Below are 18,510 nucleotides of genomic sequence, written 5' to 3'. Positions count from 1 at the left end.
GCTCTCCTGTGTGTGGGGAGGTGCTGGGAAGAACTTGGCAGCTTTTAAGAAGAGCACTTCCGTGTCTTGTGCTGAGAATGTGTTGTAGAAAAGAGATTCTGGGTACAGGAGGTCTGTGGCTGTTCCTCTTACGGGCAGGATAGGCTTTCGAGGCCTCCCTGGGGTCAGCACGTCTCGTGCTCACGGCTCACACTTATCCCAGCAGGCTGGTAGGGCTGCGTGGCCGATGGTAAGGGACAGACCTGGGCAATGTCAGCAGAAATCGTGGGCTCTCCCTCCGTGAAAGGGCACAGAGACCCACTTTGTCCTGAAGACACATGCAGCCATGTGTGTGTGAGGTTTCTCCCAGGGAAGCTAGTTAGAAACGCAGAGATGTGTCTTGGAGACGGTCTGCATCAGGACAGGTCGCGCTCGTCCAGGAAAGCGCAGCCCGCAGCTGTAGCCCCTCGGGTTGACTGTCGGGTACCCAGCCCCGTGCTGCGCTCCCTTAGCCGTCGCCCTGAATTCTCACCTCCTCCCAGCCGGGCTGGGACTTCCGTTTACTTCCCATTTCACAGATGCGGTAACTGAGGCCCAGAGAATGCACGAGTGTGTCTGGGCCTTGGGACCCACAGGAGGAGGAAGAGCCCAGAACAGAACAGATGCTGGCCCCAATCCTTCCCTCAGCGGGGTGGGCTCCCCAGGCGGGCCTTTGAAAATGCAGGACCCCTACCCCGCCCCCACCCCCATGGGAACGAGAGTGGGCAGCGGCCCAGGAGAGAGCTGAAGGGCAGCCCCTGCCTCCACACAGGTCCTTCCACTGTCCTGCTGGGCTGGAGCCCAGGTTCCCCCACAGGCAGTGTCCGCATCACCTGAGAACGCGGGAGATATGCGGGTGAGGGGGCCTCACCCCGGAGCTCCTGAACCGGACACCGGCCAAGGGTCCTCTCGCTCCCGGAGACCCTGACGCCAGGTCAGGCTGGCGAACGTCTGTCTGGTGGGACGGAGGCTCTGCCCGGGGCCAGTGGGGTGCGGCGGGCACAGCACGGGCTCTCAGGAAGTGATGCTCCCGAGGTGAACCGGCAGCAAGTGCTGACAGATAGGCGGGTCCTTGGCACAGACGTGCCCTGTGTGCCCAGCAGCTGCCAGCGGCTGTGAACGGGGCCCTTCTCCCGCCGCCTGGAGGTCGGGGCCGCAGGGCACACCTGGATGGAAAGAAGCCCGATGCCGTAAGGAAATGGTGGTCCCCCTTTGGGTTCGCAGCCACCAGTGTGGGGCTGGCCTCAGAGAGTCCCTCTCAGGCCTGCCATGCTGCCTGCGTACACAGAACTGGCCAGAGCAGGGCTCACACTCAAGCTGGCTCAGCCGAGACCCGGGCAGGAAGTTCTCGAGGGTTCGCAGAGCTGTGGTTGGGCTCGGGGAGCATCTGGGGGGTGTAGCTGAGCGGCCCTCCGCGTGCTCATGGAGTCTCTCCTGTGTTCTGCCCTCTCCAGTGCGGGGCCGCCTTCCAGGAGGAGGACGTCATTGTGCTCAACGGCACCAAGGAGGACGTGGAAACGCTGAAGGGGAGGATGGAGGAGAGGCGGCTGAGGGCGAAGCTGGAGAAGGTAACGGAGCCTGGGGTCCATCCCCGTCCTTGGAGTCTTCAGCTGCCACCTGCTGCCTCTGCTGTGGGGCCGTGGCAGACGCCGGGGCTGCACCGCGGGGGCTGGCTTTTGGACGCGAGTTGATGGAGGCGCTTGTATGGCCTTGACCGGCCTGGGCTCACTGTGGGGGGCATGACAGTTCCTCCCTTTCACTTAGTTGCTTCATCTGTGATGTGGGGCTGGTGACAGTACCTGCGTGGGGCAGGGTGCTCAGGAGGGTCACCAAGATCGGGCCCAGTTGCAGCCCGTCGGGGAGGGGGTGCGACCGGCACCCCCACTGTACTGTGCCGGCTTTAAGAGTGTGGGTGTGTAAGACTTGGACAGTAGGAGTGGACAGCACATCCGGAGAGCCTATCCGTCCAGGTCTGAATGTCCTGCGAATCCCCTAGAGATCTGGGGGGCCTGGGAGCCTGCGACCCCCACCCACTGCTGAGGCGCCTCAGGTAGTGTGGGGCTGAGCAGCCTTCCCACGCCTGGGGGCCGCCCCCGGCCTTCCTGAGCCCTGCCCGGCCTCTAGTTGCGAGGGCTGCCTCTGCTCTTTGAAGGGAGACCAGTGCTGGGGACCCATGGCCACGACTAATGCTCTGTGTGGACACAGACATGGTGGAAAGGCTTTGTTCTGTGGCCCTGGGCCTAGGATCCTGTTCCATAAGCAGTGGATTCATTGCCTCCTGACGTGGCCTAAGGACCAGGCTTAAAACAGTTTATTAGCTAAGAAGTCCTTCTACATGCCATCTGTTGCGGGTCCAGCAGCAAATTTTTTCTTTCTTTTTTTTTTTTTTTTTTTTTTTTTTTAAGATTTTATTTATTTATTTGAGAGAGAGACAGTGAGAGAGAACATGAGCAAGGAGAAGGTCAGAGGGAGAAGCAGACTCCCCGTGGAGCTGGGAGCCCGATGCGGGACTCGATCCCAGGACTCCGGCATCATGACCTGAGCCGAAGGCAGTCGTCCAACCAACTGAGCCACCCAGGCGTCCCAAATTTTTTATTTCTTAAATATTTACAAATGATCCCTGTGATTTTTGTGAACAGCAAGTTTTTCATTCTTCAAAGAAAACAAATTAGGGGGCGCCTGGGTGGCTCAGTGGGTTAAGCCGCTGCCTTCGGCTCAGGTCATGATCTCAGAGTCCTGGGATCGAGTCCCGCATCGGGCTCTCTGCTCAGCGGAGAGCCTGCTTCCCTCTCTCTCTCTCTGCCTGCCTCTCCATCTACTTGTGATCTCTCTCTGTCAAATAAATAAATAAAATCTTTAAAAAAAAAAAAAAAAAAAAAAAGAAAACAAATTAGGGCACCTGTCTGGCTCAGTCCAGAGAGCTCGGAACGCTAGATCTCCAGGTTGTGAATTCCAGCCCCACGATGGGTGTAGAGATTGTTAAAAGAGAATAATTTTTTTAAATAATCACAATTTTAAATTATAAAATTAAAAATACAAAAGAAGTTAGCTTCAGGGCAAATGTGGGAGAAATTTTGTGATCAGAACTAAGTCAGAGGAATGTTTTGAAGCACTAGGAAATGCATTTCCGTGTCCTGAGGACGATAAAGTAGTGGGGAAACTTGCCTGCCTCTGTGGGCATCCATGTGTCAGTGATGTAATCATCAAAGATTTCTCGGAGTTGTGTTTTTCTGATCCTCACAGAGGAAAGAACAGGACCCTACACCCCCCGGAATGTAAGTGCACTCATTCTGTTGGTTTTGTGTGATTTTGTTACCGTATGAGCAAAAACGATAAAAGCTTGAGAGAGTTTTGACAGTTACCAGAAAGGACCTGCTGGTTCTTCCTTGCTGTCATTGATCAAGCTCAGTGTTTCAAAAGCGCGAACGGGGAAGAAAAGTGTTTCCGAGGCTCCTGGCACTTGTGTCGTCATTAACGGAGCCGCTGCGGGGAGCGGGCTCCAGTCCCAGAGTTCCCGCTGCGGTGTTGAAAGCCCAGGGGGGCCAGCACACCCCTCTCCGCAGCTTCTGGGAATGCCTCTTAGATACTGCTACCAGGATACCAAAATATTTCCCAAATATACTCTCAGCCGAGGACAGGACATGGCATTTCTTCTGACTTCTTACTGCTCTTGCTTTTATAAGCCTCAGCTGTGAATGAAAGGCTCCAAAACCCCGTTGTCTTTCCGTGAGGACTGGGTATCAGCCTCACGGATTTGAATGTGGGCCTGGCATGTGTGAAGCCAACGGGAAGTTTCTACATTGTGTAGAAGCGTTACAAGTCATTCTGCCTGTCTGTATTACAAGTTCAAGGTGTGCTCCCCCAGCTTCTAGTGACCGCAGCCTTTGGTCATAATTAGGCCGTGTGTCGTTAGCGCCACCTTTTGGATACTTAGGAACGTGCATGTTAAAGTAAATTGAATAAACATCCTTCTGTCCCTGCCCTGAATCCATTCTGACACAGCTGTGTGATTTTAGAATGGTTAGTTTCGTTTCTTAAATTTTTGCTGACCAATGTCATTATTCTGAGTGACAATTCTAGTGCCTAGAAGTCTTAACAGGAGTAATCCAGAGTTTAGGAGGATGGGCTCAAGTGTCCTTTAGCATAGTGTCAGGTCTTTGTTTGTTCTCAGGAATCTCTGCACCCAGCGTGGGGCTCAAACCCATAACCCCGTGATCAACAGCGGCACGCTCTTAGACTGAGCCAGCCAAGTGTCCCTGGCCTCAAGTCTCTGTGGTGAGATAAACAAGTTTCAGAGCAGCTCTACCGCTCTGAACGCGTGAGGCTCGGTGCGTCTTAGACGGGCCGGCCTGCGGCACCCATCCTTAACCTCGTGGCTCGTGGACTCGCTCTTCCGTGTGTGGTAGTCACCGCTGATGCAGGTACCACAGAAATCTGGCGCCTTCATTTAAGATTTTTGAGAATGTGGCTTTGGGAATATAAGTAGAGAACCACCAAGATCTCTTCAGCTGTATTCCTGAGGGAGCAGAAGCATGAAACTGGAAACACATGCCAAGGGTCGCGGTTCAGGACTCGTGCCGTCAGAGTCAGCTCCAGAACGAGCACCTCCCTCACACGGACCGCATCGGCCTGTCAGTGGGCTCCAGGGTGGCGGTGGCAGCCACCCTTCCGCCGAAGTAGAGTTCAAGCACATCTCGGGTTTGCTTTTTCTCTTCACAGAAAGCAAAGAAACCCAAGGCGGCAGAGTCTGTCTCAAAGCCAGGTGTCAGTGAAGGTAAGACACTAAAAGAGGGCCATATTTCTGCAAAAATAAGTCTGCGGAGCTGTTTCTTTCAAAAATTTATGCTTTGGGGGCGCCTGGGCGGCTCAGTGGGTTAAAGCCTCTGCCTTCGGCTCAGGTCATGATCCCAGGGTCCTGGGATCGAGCCCCACATCGGGCTCTCTGCTCAGTGGGAAGACTGCTTCCTCCTCTTTCTGCCTGTCTCTCTGCCTACTTGTGATCTCTGTCAAATAAATAATCTTTTTAAAAAAAATTCATGCTTTTGCTTTGTTTTTGTCTGCCTTACTTTTTTAATTTTTTAAACAGAATTTCCAGGGCCATCAAAAATTAAGACAGGGAAGCCTGAAGAAGCCAGCCTTGATTCTAGAGAGAAGAAAGCCGGCTCAGCTCCCCGGAGTGCAGGTGGGTCCTGCTGAGACGGCAGGGGCTGGTGGGAAGGCTGCCGGCCCAGGAGCTGATGTCCTAGTTCCACGGGCGCGAATCTGAAAGCTCGAGCTTGTCCTAAGTCATGTTTCTAGTAGTCCCTGAGCTCTCTGGGAGCCTGAGACACAGCCGCTCTACCCCAAAGCCTGGTTGGAGGAGTCTGGCCACCGATGCTACTTGTTTTTCTGTTGAGTCCGCCTCTGGTGCCAGGCTACCCAGGCTGCCCAGGGAGCCGGACTCAGACGTACCACGAAACTGGTTAGTGGCCCGAGGCTCGGGGCATGGGCGGGAACGTCCCTGAATAGGCTGGGGCTTCACGTGCACCACACGTTGGCACTCCACCAGCCTTCCCTTGACCTGCTTCTTGCCAAGTGTCAGAGGGACATTTGACGCATAGCCCAGAAGTCAGTGCGTTTCTCCTCTCCACCTTTATCTTAAAGGAAAGATAGACTTCACAAGAAGGAAACAGAGATTTATTGTTAGGCAAAAGGAGGTGTAATCCTGTGTTGTGAGTGGCACCCGCCACGGCTAACAGGTTCCAGCCTCACCCTGCACCGCGTGGCCACTAGCCTGGGGGTAGGTGACCGGGCGTCCTGGAACTTGCGCACCTGCCACTGTGAGGCAGGCTGGTGGCACTTCTCCTGAGGGCGATCTGATCTGCAGCTTTCCCAGGGCTGGCACCAGAGCACAGAGGACAGCGAACAGTCACTGGTGTGGTTTTCAGTGATAAGACTTTGGTGCAGGAGCCTCATCTGTTTCTAGGAGTTGGCAGTTGAGATGATGTACTTTCTTCATTTCCCGCAAGAAAGGAAGAGGGGGATTCCTGAGATTAACAGACGTTTTTTTCCCTTTTTAAGAACGCGATATGTGGAGTGAGGTGTAGGCCCAACCTTAACTTATTTGGCTTTTCATTCTTCAGCAGCAAACGGGAGCTCTTCTGGAAAAGTCGGGAAGCCTCTGGGTGGACCCCCAAAGCGGTCCATTGCCGACAGCGAAGAGTCGGAAGCTTACAAGTCCCTTTTCACGACTCACAGCTCCGCCAAGCGCTCCAAGGAGGAGTCCGCCCACTGGGTCACCCACACGTCCTACTGCTTCTGAAGCACGGGCTGCACCCTGTGCCACACAGGCCCGTCCGGTTTCCACCAGGGCAGGTGGCCGGGGCATGCCCGTGCCGTCCTCTGCGGGCTCTCCGTTTGCGCCGAGCTATAAAGTCGTCCTCCCAACCCCCAGAGCTGGCGTGGTCTCCCCTGCTTGTGCCGCGCGTGGGTTCCCGTGGTGACGTGCTGGGCCCTGCCCGCCCCCTCCTGCGGGCTCGTGCCCTCCCCGCGGCCTGGCAAGAGGTCTTCGCTGTACCTTTTATGGCTGAAATAAAGACTCCGGATTCCTTGGGGGGTGGGGGTTGGCCCATTTTGCCTAAAATTCTAATGATTTTCCTGCCGGTAGTGAAACAGACCAGATGGAATTGGACTTTAGAACATGAGCTTTCCATGCACCCCGCCGGCGCGTCCGTTGGCGGGCACCCCCCTGCGCCCCGCAGCGGAGCTGTTGCCTTCCTGGTTGCGTCTCGAAGGAGTTTCCTTTATTTTTATCACTTTCAAGTTGAAAGCCTTTTAGTTGGGCACCTGAGGGTTTGATATAAAAATAAAGCAAGTCTGCCTTTTCTCTCATCTGTCTGTATTTTTTTCTCTCCCATGTTTAAGAAAATGACAGCCTCTCCATTGATGGCGATCAGAGCATTTCCACGTCCCGAGTTCCCTTTTCTCGCAGAAGATGAAGGTAGTTCTGTGTAAAATCGGGGTGTCTTACTGGTCCATCCGGTGTGCTGGGACGGACGTCAGGCATGGAAACGTCCCGTGGGACTGATTCATAGCTGGGAACACCCCACGTCAGCCCGGCTTTCTGGGGACAGTCGCACGGTGGACGGGCCTGGCCGGTTGCCATCAGCACGCGGGAGACGGAGCCCGGGAGAAAGGCCGGAGGCCTGGGCGGGAGGACTGTGTCCCCATGTCCTCTGTCTCCGAGGAATGGAAGCTCGGCCCTGAGGTGTCTCTGTTATGAACAGAGAATCATTTTAATCAGAATTCAGTTCCCATCAGTGGATTTTTGTGAGGGACGTTTCCAGAACAAAACTGAATTGCCCATTTTCTTTTCCTCACCCATTTCCTATATAGCCCAGTAAAACCATTTCCTAATTGTTGCATTTTTTTAAATATATTAACAGCCATTATTTCTGCCAACTTCAATGGACCTCATTTTAGCCTTCATCTTATTCTGTAGGGATTAGTTTGTCTCCAGTTATTCCCCGTTACCCGATCACAGTGTCCCCAGCATCAAAACTGGAGCAGCTCAGGCTCCCTGCTTCCCCTCAAAGTCCCCTCCAAGCTCTGAGTGTCCCCAGCCCTGCCCTTGCGCCCCAGCCTCTGCCGCACTCAGCAGCCACCCCTGCGGCTCCCCCCAGCCCCACGAGCACCGCAGCCCCGGGGCAGAGCTTGCCGTGGGGACTGCTTCCAGCCATTCGTGTCCGGCAAGGCGTGGAGTCCACAGAGGCCCGAGGAGCAGCGCTTCTTCTGGAGGTGGGGAACGGTCTGTGTCGCTCTGGGCCTGGCAGGGTGCCAGGGACACAGGAGAAGGAGCGCAGAGCGGTCATGGCTCAGAACTGCCGCTATGTTGAGTGACGCCTCAATGGGCCTCCTCTCCTGGGACTCGCCCACCACAGAGAGGGGCCGGTGACCACCACACATCTCGCAGCATTGCACACACGGTCATAGCTCGTGTCCGGTCAGGACTCCACGCCGTCTCTCCCACAAAGACTTGCCAAGTGGGTCGGTCAGCGGAAGCGGGGGCGAGGCTTCCACGGAGGGTGTCGAGGAGCACCCGCAAGCTCGCGCCGCCTCTGCCCACCCCGCAGGGCCCGAGCCGCTCTGCCAGGCCAGAGGGACCCAGGAGGGCGAGAGCTCCAAACGCAGGCTGTTTCAGTCTTTGATTTCCAAGAAACCTAACGAAAGCCTCCCCACCATAAACTGAGATTTCCACCCAACACCGTGACCCTGTTCTTGGATTTGGACCCAGAGAGCACTTTGGCTCAAAGATCTTGGCTTCGTACCTGCTTTTCCACTTGTCCTCATTCTCTTGAAAAGTGCTTTAGACTTTTGAACACAGTATAAACCTGTCGTGGAATCTATGTCAGCATTTCCGAATAACAAAAATCAGGTGGGGACGCGATTTCCCAAGCGTTCCCATGGAGTGGGGTCACCCATGGACGCAAAGTCTGTGCGCCCCTCACTGCATCGCACCGTAACTGCCACATTTTAGAGCACCGTTGGGGGAGGTGACTTAAATCATAGGGTCCACACAGACACGGGGCCACCCCAAAATATCCTGCAGCCGTAGCTCAGCAACAGGGGTGACTCTCCAAGAGCCACATGAGTCTGCGTGGGAGATCAGGACCGAGCCTCAATTCCAAGAATGAGTCCCCAAGGGTCACCGGGGCACCCCCCCCCCAACTCTAACAGGTGGCCCGAGACACCAGTCACCTGCTTCCCAAAGGAGCAGCTACAAAGTAGCCCCTTGGGAGGGCTTCTTTAACTGCCTACTTTCTAGTCAGACGTTTGGATTTGCATTCCTGCCAGCCCCCCGCAGACCACCTCCTGCAGGAAGGCCCCCGCCTTTCCATGAGCTGTGCACACGCAGGAGACGTCTCCCCCTGTGGTTTCAAATCGTCCTACGAAACCTTGCTCTATGCCCACAGCTCAACACAGTGCGAGGCACTAGGAGGATTCCCAGTGGATCCTGAATGATAGCAGAACATTTCATTCCTGGGACCAAGTCTGCGAATCAGAGGACACAGGGAAACAGACGCAAGCCGCCTCGTATTCCATTTAACGAGATTCTTTTGGTTTCTCACCATTTTAAAAACTGATGGTTTTGAACACACCGGCCAGTGAGCCCTGGCTTTCCTCCCAGCATCGGCTTTGGTCGTCCTACAGGCTGGGTCCTTCTCCCTCTGGGTCCTCACGCCACGCAGATGCCAGCACTTCCTCGTCACCCCTCAAAACCCGAGTGTCTTTTTGGGAAAGCCTTCCTGCACAACCTAACCTAGAGTTGACCCTTTGTTCTAGTCTCCTAAAGCACTCTGTTTTAATCACAATTTTAATGAAGCAATTGATACCCTGAATTGACGCAGGCACCGCACACTCAGGGACCATCAGTGAGTGGAGGTGGGAGGCGAGAGGGAGTGGTGGGGACTGAGGAGCGCGCGGCCACCCAGAGGGCCTGTTGGACTCCGGCAGAGAACAGCCCAGTGTGATCAGATCACCCCTATCTTCAAAGGAAGCCAAAAACCATGGTTTTAAAAGTGGAGTCCCTCCCAACATCCAAAAATTGGCAAATCATCATGTTTAGGAACAACGCAGGCAAGACCACACACCCCAGCGGCTCCCAGTCTGTGGCCTCTGGCGCCATCTCTCCTCCACTCGGCTCTCGGTCCGACAGTGACATGTGCTGGGGGACCTGCTCACCATCATGTCTGGATTCAACAAGCGAGAAACAGAACTAGGTGAGGGCCTGTCCCGGGAGTCAGAAAGAGGGTTCTGGTAAGGAGCTGGCGTCCCACGGTGCCCGTCCTCCCGCTCTCACTGTCCACCTGACGTTTCTCCCCCTCCCTTTAAGCCTTGCTCCCGGACAACCACCCCGGGGAGCCTCCTCCTCTGACCGGAAGTCATCACAATGGGCTCTGTGACATCACCAATGGCCCGGCCCCAGGCACCCAGTCTCCAGGTGCGCAGGCAAACAGACCCACCATGAGCAACTTCGTCCCCCATCACGGCTCACCATGCGGACGCTAACATGGTTCTTGTTCTTGCCTCTGTGCCTCTGCTGCGGCTACGCCTTTGTGTTTTCTCCTGTGCGAGAGAAAGTCAAAGAACCCCAGGGGAAGGTGCCTTGCGGAGGGCACTTTCGGATCAGGCAGAATCTCCCAGAGCACGCCCCCGGCTGGCTTGGGAGCAAATGGCTCTGGCTCTTTTTCGTAGTTGTGCTGTATGGGATACTGAAGTTTCGAGGAGATAGTGAGAAGATTAAGGTAAGGACCGCCCCATTTCCTCCCCCGCTTCTGTCTCAGATGGGTCAGGCTCGGAGGGACGTGTGAGCTAGTCCTTATAGACGGGGCCTCTCAGTAGAACAAAGTAGGCTGTGAGGCACCTGCCTGGTGGTCCTGCGACACGCGGGCACATTCATTTCCTGGTGTGTCCTTAGGGAAGACGATGGTCCCCAGACCCTCAGGGGTCAGGGCTAATGGTTGAAGATGACCTTCCACTTATTGGCTGATTAAAAGCTTGGCTTGATATTTATCCTATTTTTTTTTTTAAGATTTTTATTTGACAGCTATAGAGAGAGAGAGCACAAGTAGGCAGAGAGGCAGGCAGAGGGAGAGGGAGAAGCAGGCTCTCCGCTGAGCAGGGAACCCAATGTGGGACTTGATTCTAGGACCCTGGGATCCTGACCCGAGCTGAAGGCAGCCGCTTAACCAACTGAGCCACCAGGTGCCCTGCTATTTATCCTAATAAATGAGATTTTTTCTAATGAAGGAGAGATTTAAGAACTTGGTGTGTCTCATGTCAACATTATTTGCAGACAGATTCACTGCCCCTGATTCTTAACTTCCCTAAAAGAAATTCTTTATTTCCTCTTATTGTTTTTTAAAATTCTTTATTTTTTACAAGTTGCCAAACTGATGGAAATGGTGTCATTATTCCAGGTAAGGAAAAAGACCTGTCTTGAAGGGATAAAAGTGTAAAGAAGTAGCAGCTCCTCAAAGTGACTGAACAGTCCTCAGATGGGAAAAGGGAGAGAAATGTGGCATGTTTTCTGCTAGACAGCCCAACACTTCATGACCCTGTGTCCAAACTGAGAGAGCAGGGGTTGGCAAGCCTTTTCTGGAAAGGACTGGAGAGTAGCTATTTTCAGCTTTGCAACACGTACAGTCTCTGTTGCACGGACCCAACGCTGCCATTTTAGCCTGAAAGCAACCTTACGTAATGCGCAAAAAAATGAGCAAAGCTGTGTTCCAATAAAACTTTATTTACAGGGCACCTGGGTGGCTCAGTGGGTTAAGCCGCTGCCTTCGGCTCAGGTCATGATCTCAGGGTCCTGGGATCGAGTCCCGCATCGGGCTCTCTGCTCAGCAGGGAGCCTGCTTCCCCCTCTCACTCTGCCTGCCTCTCTGCATACTTGTGATCTCTCTCTGTCAAATAAATAAATAAAATCTTAAAAAAAAAAAAACTTTATTTACAAAAACAATTGGTGGGCCAGACTGGGCCATAGTTTGCCAATCCCTGGGCTAGAGTGCAGTGTGAGAACCATCTTTTCTTAGGGGAGCCCGACTCTTGGAATTGTGTCAAAACCAACAAAGGCAACCATATTATTCACCCTGAGTATCTTTCTTGACAGGAGCAGAATCCTTCTGCCCTTCGAGGCTGTTCATTTCGCTCTCCACTAAGGAAAAATCAAAATGCTTCCCCCAACAAAGACTATGCGTTCAATACCTTAACCCAACTGGAGATGGACCTTGTGAAATTTGTGTCCAAGGTGCGGAATCTGAAAGTAGCCATGGCAACCGGCACTGGCCTCAAGGTTCAGAACTTGGAGGTACCTGCAGACCCACACAATAATATCACCATCTATGAAATATGGGGCGAAGAAGACTCGGAATGAGTGGACTTGTGTGTCAGAGTAGGAGAGACAAAGTTGAGTGTTGGCAAACCATATGCAAACCAATAAAACTATTCTGAAGAAAGAATTCTCCAAGTTGGCACCTTTTTTTTTCTTTTTTTCTTTTTTCTCCTTTTTTAAAATGGAAGAAAAAAAAAATAAATGGGAGGCCAGTAACCACAGCAGTTACTCTTTTGTTTTTGCCTTCTTCACCAGCCCCAGCGCAGTGAGTGGTGAGGAGAGCAGAGAGCAACATGGTAGCAGAGGCAGCCTGCTCAGCGGTGACGCCCCGGCCCTGGGGGGCGATTAGGCTTAGAAAATTTGGGATAAGATGTAGATACCATATTCATAGTAGTTACCTTTCTAGTAGTGGTTTGTGCAAAAGATGGAACCAATTTTTATCTTTATAATTTATTACAAAGGCCAACTTTAATTATAGGTTTAAAAGGAAATGATCGAATTAAGAGGGTGTATATGCATGTGCATGTGTGCTTAGGTCAGGGAATGCTGGATTCTAGAAACATTTGATTTTCTTCTCACCAGAAAAGTCTTTTTTATTCATTCTGTCTTGTGCATGAGATGTATTGACTTTTTTTTCTACCAGATGTGTAGTTGGATTAAGAAATAGAGAATAGATCTGTATTTTCAATGGAATTTAGATACGGATGAGCTAACCAGGGCTTCCCAAAGTAGTCAATAAGAATGTTTATAACCGGGCACCTGGGTGGCTCAGTGAGTTAAGCCTCTGCCTTCGGCTTGGGTCGTGATCTCGGGGTCCTGGGATTGAGTCCCACATTGAGCTCTCTGCTCAGCGGGGAGCCTGCTTCCCCCCTCTCTCTCTGCCTGCCTCTCTGCCTACTTGTGATTTCTCTCTCTCTGTGTCTAATAAATAAAATTTTTAAAAAAACGTTTATAGCGCATTTTTAAACTGGGACATTTTGGCATGTTAGTGCGGCTGATGGGAACTACACTCACCCTTAAATTAGCTTTACTGACCCCCAGTCTAGGTCAGCGGGCAGCCCAGCAGACACACAGGTGCGAGCCTGGAGAAGGCAGGAAGGTCCCTGTACCTACTTGAGTCCATCCTGTGTGTGGCTGGCAGAGGAGTCCAGAATCTCCATCCGTGATTTCCTGTCTGGGCAGTCTTCAGGCTCTGTCCCACGCGTGTGGAGGAGTCAGACCTCAGACCAAAGCCGCCGACCCTTTCTCCCCGTCTTGTCGCTCCTGAACACTTGACTCTTGGTCTTGACTTAACAGGACGGGGGAAATGGCAGCAGTTGAGTTGTGCCTTCAGTATTCTGAGTAGTTCAAGCAAATGGGACTGCGTGAATTGTCTTCCGAGCACACTCGGAGGCACTGGATTTTGCGGCTGTAATCTCTTGATCTCAACACGGTGTAGATGTTAGATGAATGGAGATCAGCTAAAAGGCCAGGGAGGCAACAAACCCCGGCTGACCGGCCCAACCCAGCCTGCTGCTCATTTTTATTTACACTACCCACGAGCTAATAATGGCTTTTCTATTTTTAAGTGGTTGAGAAAAGGGGAGTAATATTCCATGACATGGAAGTGACATGAAACTCAGACTTCAGTGTCCATAACGTTCATTGGCACCGGGCCGCTCGCGTTCACGTCCAGACTGCCTGTGGGGGCAGGCTTGAGTTACTGCCACACAAACCTGACGGCCCACAGAGCTGAAAACATGGACTGCCGGCCCTTTACGGGAAGTCTGCCAACTCCTAGTTTATGCTAATCTTATTTACATGCTAACAAGCAGGGAGAGCATTCAAGGGAATCAGATCTATTCAGCTGTAAATGTCACAAACCTCCCACATTTGTCTGCTAGGCGAACATGGAATTTTATAAATCACAGTTTTTGTAGTCCCGTCCTGGTCACAAGCAATGAAAGACAGGTTTGGGGGGTGGGGGAGCAGGGGGGCGGCGTGTAAGAAAATGCAGAGAACCTCACAATTTCCTTAGAGCAAGGTGACCGAGGCTATACATTAGAACAAAATCTGTGTGTTTGGATGCAGCACTTTTTTTTTTTTTTTTTAAAGATTTTATTTATTTATTTGACAGACAGAGATCACAAGTAGGCAGAGAGGCAGGCAGAGAGAGGAGGAAGCAGGCTCCCGGCTGAGCAGAGAGCCCGATGTGGGACTCGATCCCAGGACCCTGAGATCATGACCTGAGCCGAAGGCAGCAGCTCAACCCACTGAGCCACCCAGGAGCCCTGGATGCAGCACTTTCTATTAAATCGTGTCCCCGAGTCTCGGCCTAGCCTCCTGCACGGCTCTGCAGACCAGTTTGGCCTGGAGAACAGTGTTTTCTGAACCCAGTCAATCGCATGCAATGTTTTCCTGCAAAAATGCATTCGATTCTCTATCTAGAGCTTAAACTACTGAAATCTGCTGTTCTAGCAGAAATTCAATTCCTCCTGTCACCACACTCCATGGTTTCAGAAGAGCAGTTGACAGGCCAAGGGTAACCGCTGGCTCTCTGTGCTCACCTGGGGGGCTGGGAGGAGGGGGGGGGGGAGGGGCGCACCCAGTGGTTTGCTCCCTCCAGGCCAGCGGGAGGAGGAAGACCCAGTCTCACAGGACAGAAGGTGATCCAGGAGTGGCGGCTCTCACATCAGCCGCTGGTTAGAAACAAATCCCTCGGGGGTGGGGGGGTTACACCCAGTGTGAGCGCCCGGACTGGGGCCCAAGCCAGACCCCGCGGCAGAGAAGGCGGCTGCTCCGCAGGAGGGCACAGGGACTAACCAAGTGGGAGGCCCATCGGTGCCCTCCTTGGCACGGTCATCCGCAGGGCCTTTGTCCTGTATCTGGGCACGGGTGTGGGGGGGGGGCAGAAACCTGGGGTCCCCGGGGGGCACCCAGCCCCGTGTAACCAATCTCTCTCTCGAATGACTGCAACAGAGCGGTCACTGCCGTGATCACAGCCCTAGCTGACCCTTGGATTTCAGCCTCGACGCCCTGATGCGTACTCCAGCCCACAGAAGCTGGGAGATAAGGAATGCAGGTTGCTTTAAGCCACTCAGTTTGTGCTCATTTCTTGACGGAAATAGAAAACAGTAACGCGGCACGTGTGTGCACACACACAGACACAGACACACAAACCTGCCGGGTCTCTCCACGTGCCGGGTCTCTCCACGTGCCGCTTCCCGGGCCTGCGGGACCTTCCCTCTGACCCAGGCACCAGCCTCTGAACCCGAGAAGTGGGACCAAAGGATTATGAACAGCGGATCAGGAACGGGGGTATCCGGGGGCCCAGGTGGCTCCGCTGCCTTCGGCTCAGGTCGCGATCCCGGGTTCCTGGGATGAGCCCTACATCGGGCTCCCTGCTCAGCGGGCATCTCCTTTGCCCTCTCCTGCCACTTACTCACTCACTCACATAAATAAAGTCTTTTAAGAGGGGGGGCGGGGGGGGTAGGGCATAGCAGTGGAGGAAAACAAAAGCAGGGACCTGGCACTGGGACGGTGTGTGTGAAGGCTTCTGGGCCATTTTGCCCCCCGTGGAGACAGGCACACCTGCCCCCACAAACCAAGAGACAGGTCTGCGGTGGCCTGGTGACCTCTGCCCGCTGCCCCTCGCGTGGGCTCCGGAATCGCCCCCATCACCCAGCCGGACACCCGCGCGTCTGTTTCCATCTCGCAGATGCCGTCGTTTGGAGGGTGTCGGTGAGTGCGGGGGCGTCCTGCATACGCGACCTTTGAGGCTGGCTTCTCCCCTCTGCACCGCGCCCTGCGTTCCCTGTGAGTGGGTCTCTGCGCTGGCGCTCCGGGCACATCTCTGCATCCGCGTGCCGAGGGACACTTTGGTCATTTGTGGGCTCCGGCTCTCACCAACAGGTCTGCTACAGAGGATTGTGCCGTAGGTGTTCCTGTGGGCGTGCGTTTTTATTTCTGGGGGATTTCTGCCCAGATTTATGCCAGGTCGTGTGGGGAAGGGTATGTTTTGGCCCCCAGTAAAATGCGAATGACTTTGGATGCGTGGCCAACATTTTACAATGAGATTCCACATTATATTCTGGTGAGGACCATGCAGTACATCAAAAAGTCTGATGAGGGACGCCTGGGTGGCTCAGTGGGTTGGGCAGCTGCCTTCAGCTCAGGTCGTGATCCCGGCGTCCTGGGATTGAGTCCCACATCGGGCTCCTTGCTCGGCAGGGAGACTGCTTCTCCCTCTGCCTCTGCCTGCCACTCTGTCTGCCTGTGCTCGCTCTCTCCCCCTCTCTCTCTCTGATAAAAAAAAAAAAAAAAGTCTGATGAAACACACACAAACCCAACAGGAGTTGTAGCAGGCCAGGACGCATCCCCTCTGGGCCGTCCCAACAGACGCCCAGGAGCGTCCCACCGACCACTGAGCCCTGTCACCCAGCTCCTCCCAGCTCTGCCTTACCAAGCCCACTTCTGCCTCAGGGCTTTTGCACATGGCCTCTCTCCCTATGGTCAGTCTTTCCACCAGATGCCACAGCGCTAGTTGCCATGCTTGTCATTCTCACCTTTGCCCAGAGGGTCCCCGGCTCAGCGGGGCCTTCACTGCCCACCCGGTGATCTCCCTCATCCACTTCCGTTTGTTTTCTTTGCAATACCATCACTGTGTGACATTGTGCTTCCTGGTCCCCTAGAACGTGAGCTCCATGAGGTACAGGGGTGGTGTCGGCTGTGGTGACTGCAGCGTCCTCGGTGTCGGGAACAGAGCGGGCATGGGATAGGAACTCCACCCAGATCTCGGAACGCCTACTTGGAACTCATTCCAGATTTAGAGAAAACAAGAGCTCAGAGAGTTCTCCGACACCCCTCCCCCAGCGTCCCCGAATGCTGGCCGCTCAGGTAACCGGGGTAGAATCGTGACAACCCAAAGCTGTAGCGTGGGGGCAACGCTGTGCACGGACTGATGTGGATTTCACTTCATTCCTCAGGATCCCAGCCAGCAGCCCACGGCGCACGCGGCCATCCCGTTTAGTGGAACAGTCCCCAGGCTCGCCTGTGATGGCCTTGGCAGTGGAGAAGATAGCGATCAGCTGTTCTGGGCAGTGTCCCTCCGTCGGGGTTGAACGACGCTTGTTTCCTCACGATGGGGATGAGGTTATGCCTCCTCGGCAAGAGCACCAGAGACTTGGTGTGGTGTCCCGGTGCCTGCCCCCCTGCACTGTTCATAATGACTGACCTTCATCGTTTGGGTAGAGAGGCACCGGCTGCGGCCTCACTGCGAGCTAGAAACACCTTAGAGGGTGCTCTGAGTCTCCACCAGTCGGCCCCTCAAGCTTTCACCCACTGCTGCGAGCACCCGTCCGCGGTCTTTTCTGCAATAATTACATCGGCATTTGCCGGATGGTGATTGTGGTGTCCCTCTTTCCTTCTTCATTTACTAATTGGGAGACGACTGTAAGGGACTCCTGTCCTTTCTCCCCCGTTTATTTAATTATTTGTTGCCACCAGTATAGACACATAGATATTTTATTTTCTTGTATTAAAATCCAGTATTTAAAAAAATATTTTATTTATCCATTTGAGAGAGAGAAGAGCATGAGTGGGACGGAGGGCAGGGGAGGAGAGAGGGAGAAGCTGTCTCCCCGCTGGGCAGGGAACCTGATGCGGGACCCGATCCCAGGACCCCAGGATCATGACGTTAGTGGGAGGCAGATGCTTAACAGACTGAGCCACCCAGACGCTCCCAGATCCAATATTGTTATCTGTTTTCTTGCTCACATTTGCTAGTTCTCTCCGGTGGGCTCCTGTGTACTTTGAATGAGCCCCATCCTCTTTTGAGCAATTTCTTACTTTCCGGCAACTCCAGACCTTCCGGGACCATCCTGGCCAGTCCCTGCCTCAGAGTCAACCACGGCTCCAAAGAGCTCTCGTTCCTTGCACTGGAGAATGGCGCTCGGCAACCAGGCGCAGGCAGCTGGCCGCGCTGGTCTGCACGGGGCTGTCCCAGCTCTCGGCCCCCTTGCGTGCCTTAGCTGTCCCCCACCCCGGTTTCTCTTTCTGTATCAGTGACTGTGACTTAGCTCTGATTCCAGCCTAGCACCTGGGTTCATTCTAGCCATCCCCCAGGGATGGCCCCCTGCCCCGTGGGTATAACTCCTTCCTCCTACAGGGACAAACCCAGCCCTCAAGATCTGTATTTACAGAATTGTTCAATTCTAGGACACACATAAAGTAGTTCAAGATTTGGGCCCCGACCCCACAAGGAACACATTTATGAACCAGAACGCAGCCTGGCAGCATCCTGTCAAGATGCTTCTTCCAGGGGCACCTGGGTGGCTCAGTGGGTTAAAGTCTCTGCCTTCAGCTCAGGTCATGATCTCAGGGTCCTGGGATCAAGCCCTGCATCGGGCTCTCTGCTTCTCCCTCTCTCTCTGCCTTTCTCTTTGTGATCTTTCTCTCTGTCAAATAAATTTAAAAAAAATCTTTAAAAAATGCCTTTTCCCCAGAGTTCCTTAGGCGATCTTCATTCTTGCCCCCTCTTCAGTGGGCCAGTGAGTCCACAGGTGTGTGTTAGATCCATTCCATTTTGGTTTCCCCCACATCCCGGCTGGTTTTACTTGTTTCATTGTATGTGAAGGTACCTG

At 53.6% G+C, this 18,510-nt stretch overlaps 2 protein-coding genes across 4 annotated transcripts in view; both read left to right on the top strand.

Moving 5' to 3' along the window:
• The window catches only part of RTF2 (replication termination factor 2), a 40,076-nt gene extending 33,188 nt beyond the window's left edge, over nt 1–6,888 (top strand). Inside the window, exons 6-9 of one of the 3 annotated variants that reach the window (XM_032350276.1) lie at nt 1,473–1,586; nt 4,738–4,792; nt 5,114–5,200; nt 6,141–6,888. In XM_032350276.1, coding sequence (XP_032206167.1) covers nt 1,473–1,586; nt 4,738–4,792; nt 5,114–5,200; nt 6,141–6,319 — 435 coding nt within the window. In that variant the 3' untranslated portion in view covers nt 6,320–6,888. Of the gene's footprint in view, nt 1–1,472; nt 1,587–4,737; nt 4,793–5,104; nt 5,201–6,140 lie in introns of all 3 variants that reach the window. The other 2 variants (XM_032350275.1, XM_032350273.1) reach the window with 2 other exon arrangements.
• Nucleotides 6,889–9,903: 3,015 nt separating this feature from the next.
• Nucleotides 9,904–12,480, top strand: FAM209B (family with sequence similarity 209 member B). The gene is made up of 2 exons (XM_032350277.1): nt 9,904–10,301; nt 11,669–12,480. The coding sequence occupies exons 1-2, from the start codon at nt 10,053–10,055 to the stop codon at nt 11,930–11,932; spliced, it is 513 nt and encodes a 170-aa protein (XP_032206168.1). The 5' UTR covers nt 9,904–10,052; the 3' UTR covers nt 11,933–12,480.
• The last annotated feature ends 6,030 nt before the right edge of the window (nt 12,481–18,510 follow it).

This window comes from Mustela erminea, chromosome 7 (assembly GCF_009829155.1).
Source record: "Mustela erminea isolate mMusErm1 chromosome 7, mMusErm1.Pri, whole genome shotgun sequence".
Classification (NCBI taxonomy): Eukaryota; Metazoa; Chordata; class Mammalia; order Carnivora; family Mustelidae; genus Mustela; species Mustela erminea.
The sequence above is the reverse complement of the archived record's forward strand: the minus strand, read 5'-3'. Positions and strand labels throughout refer to the sequence as shown.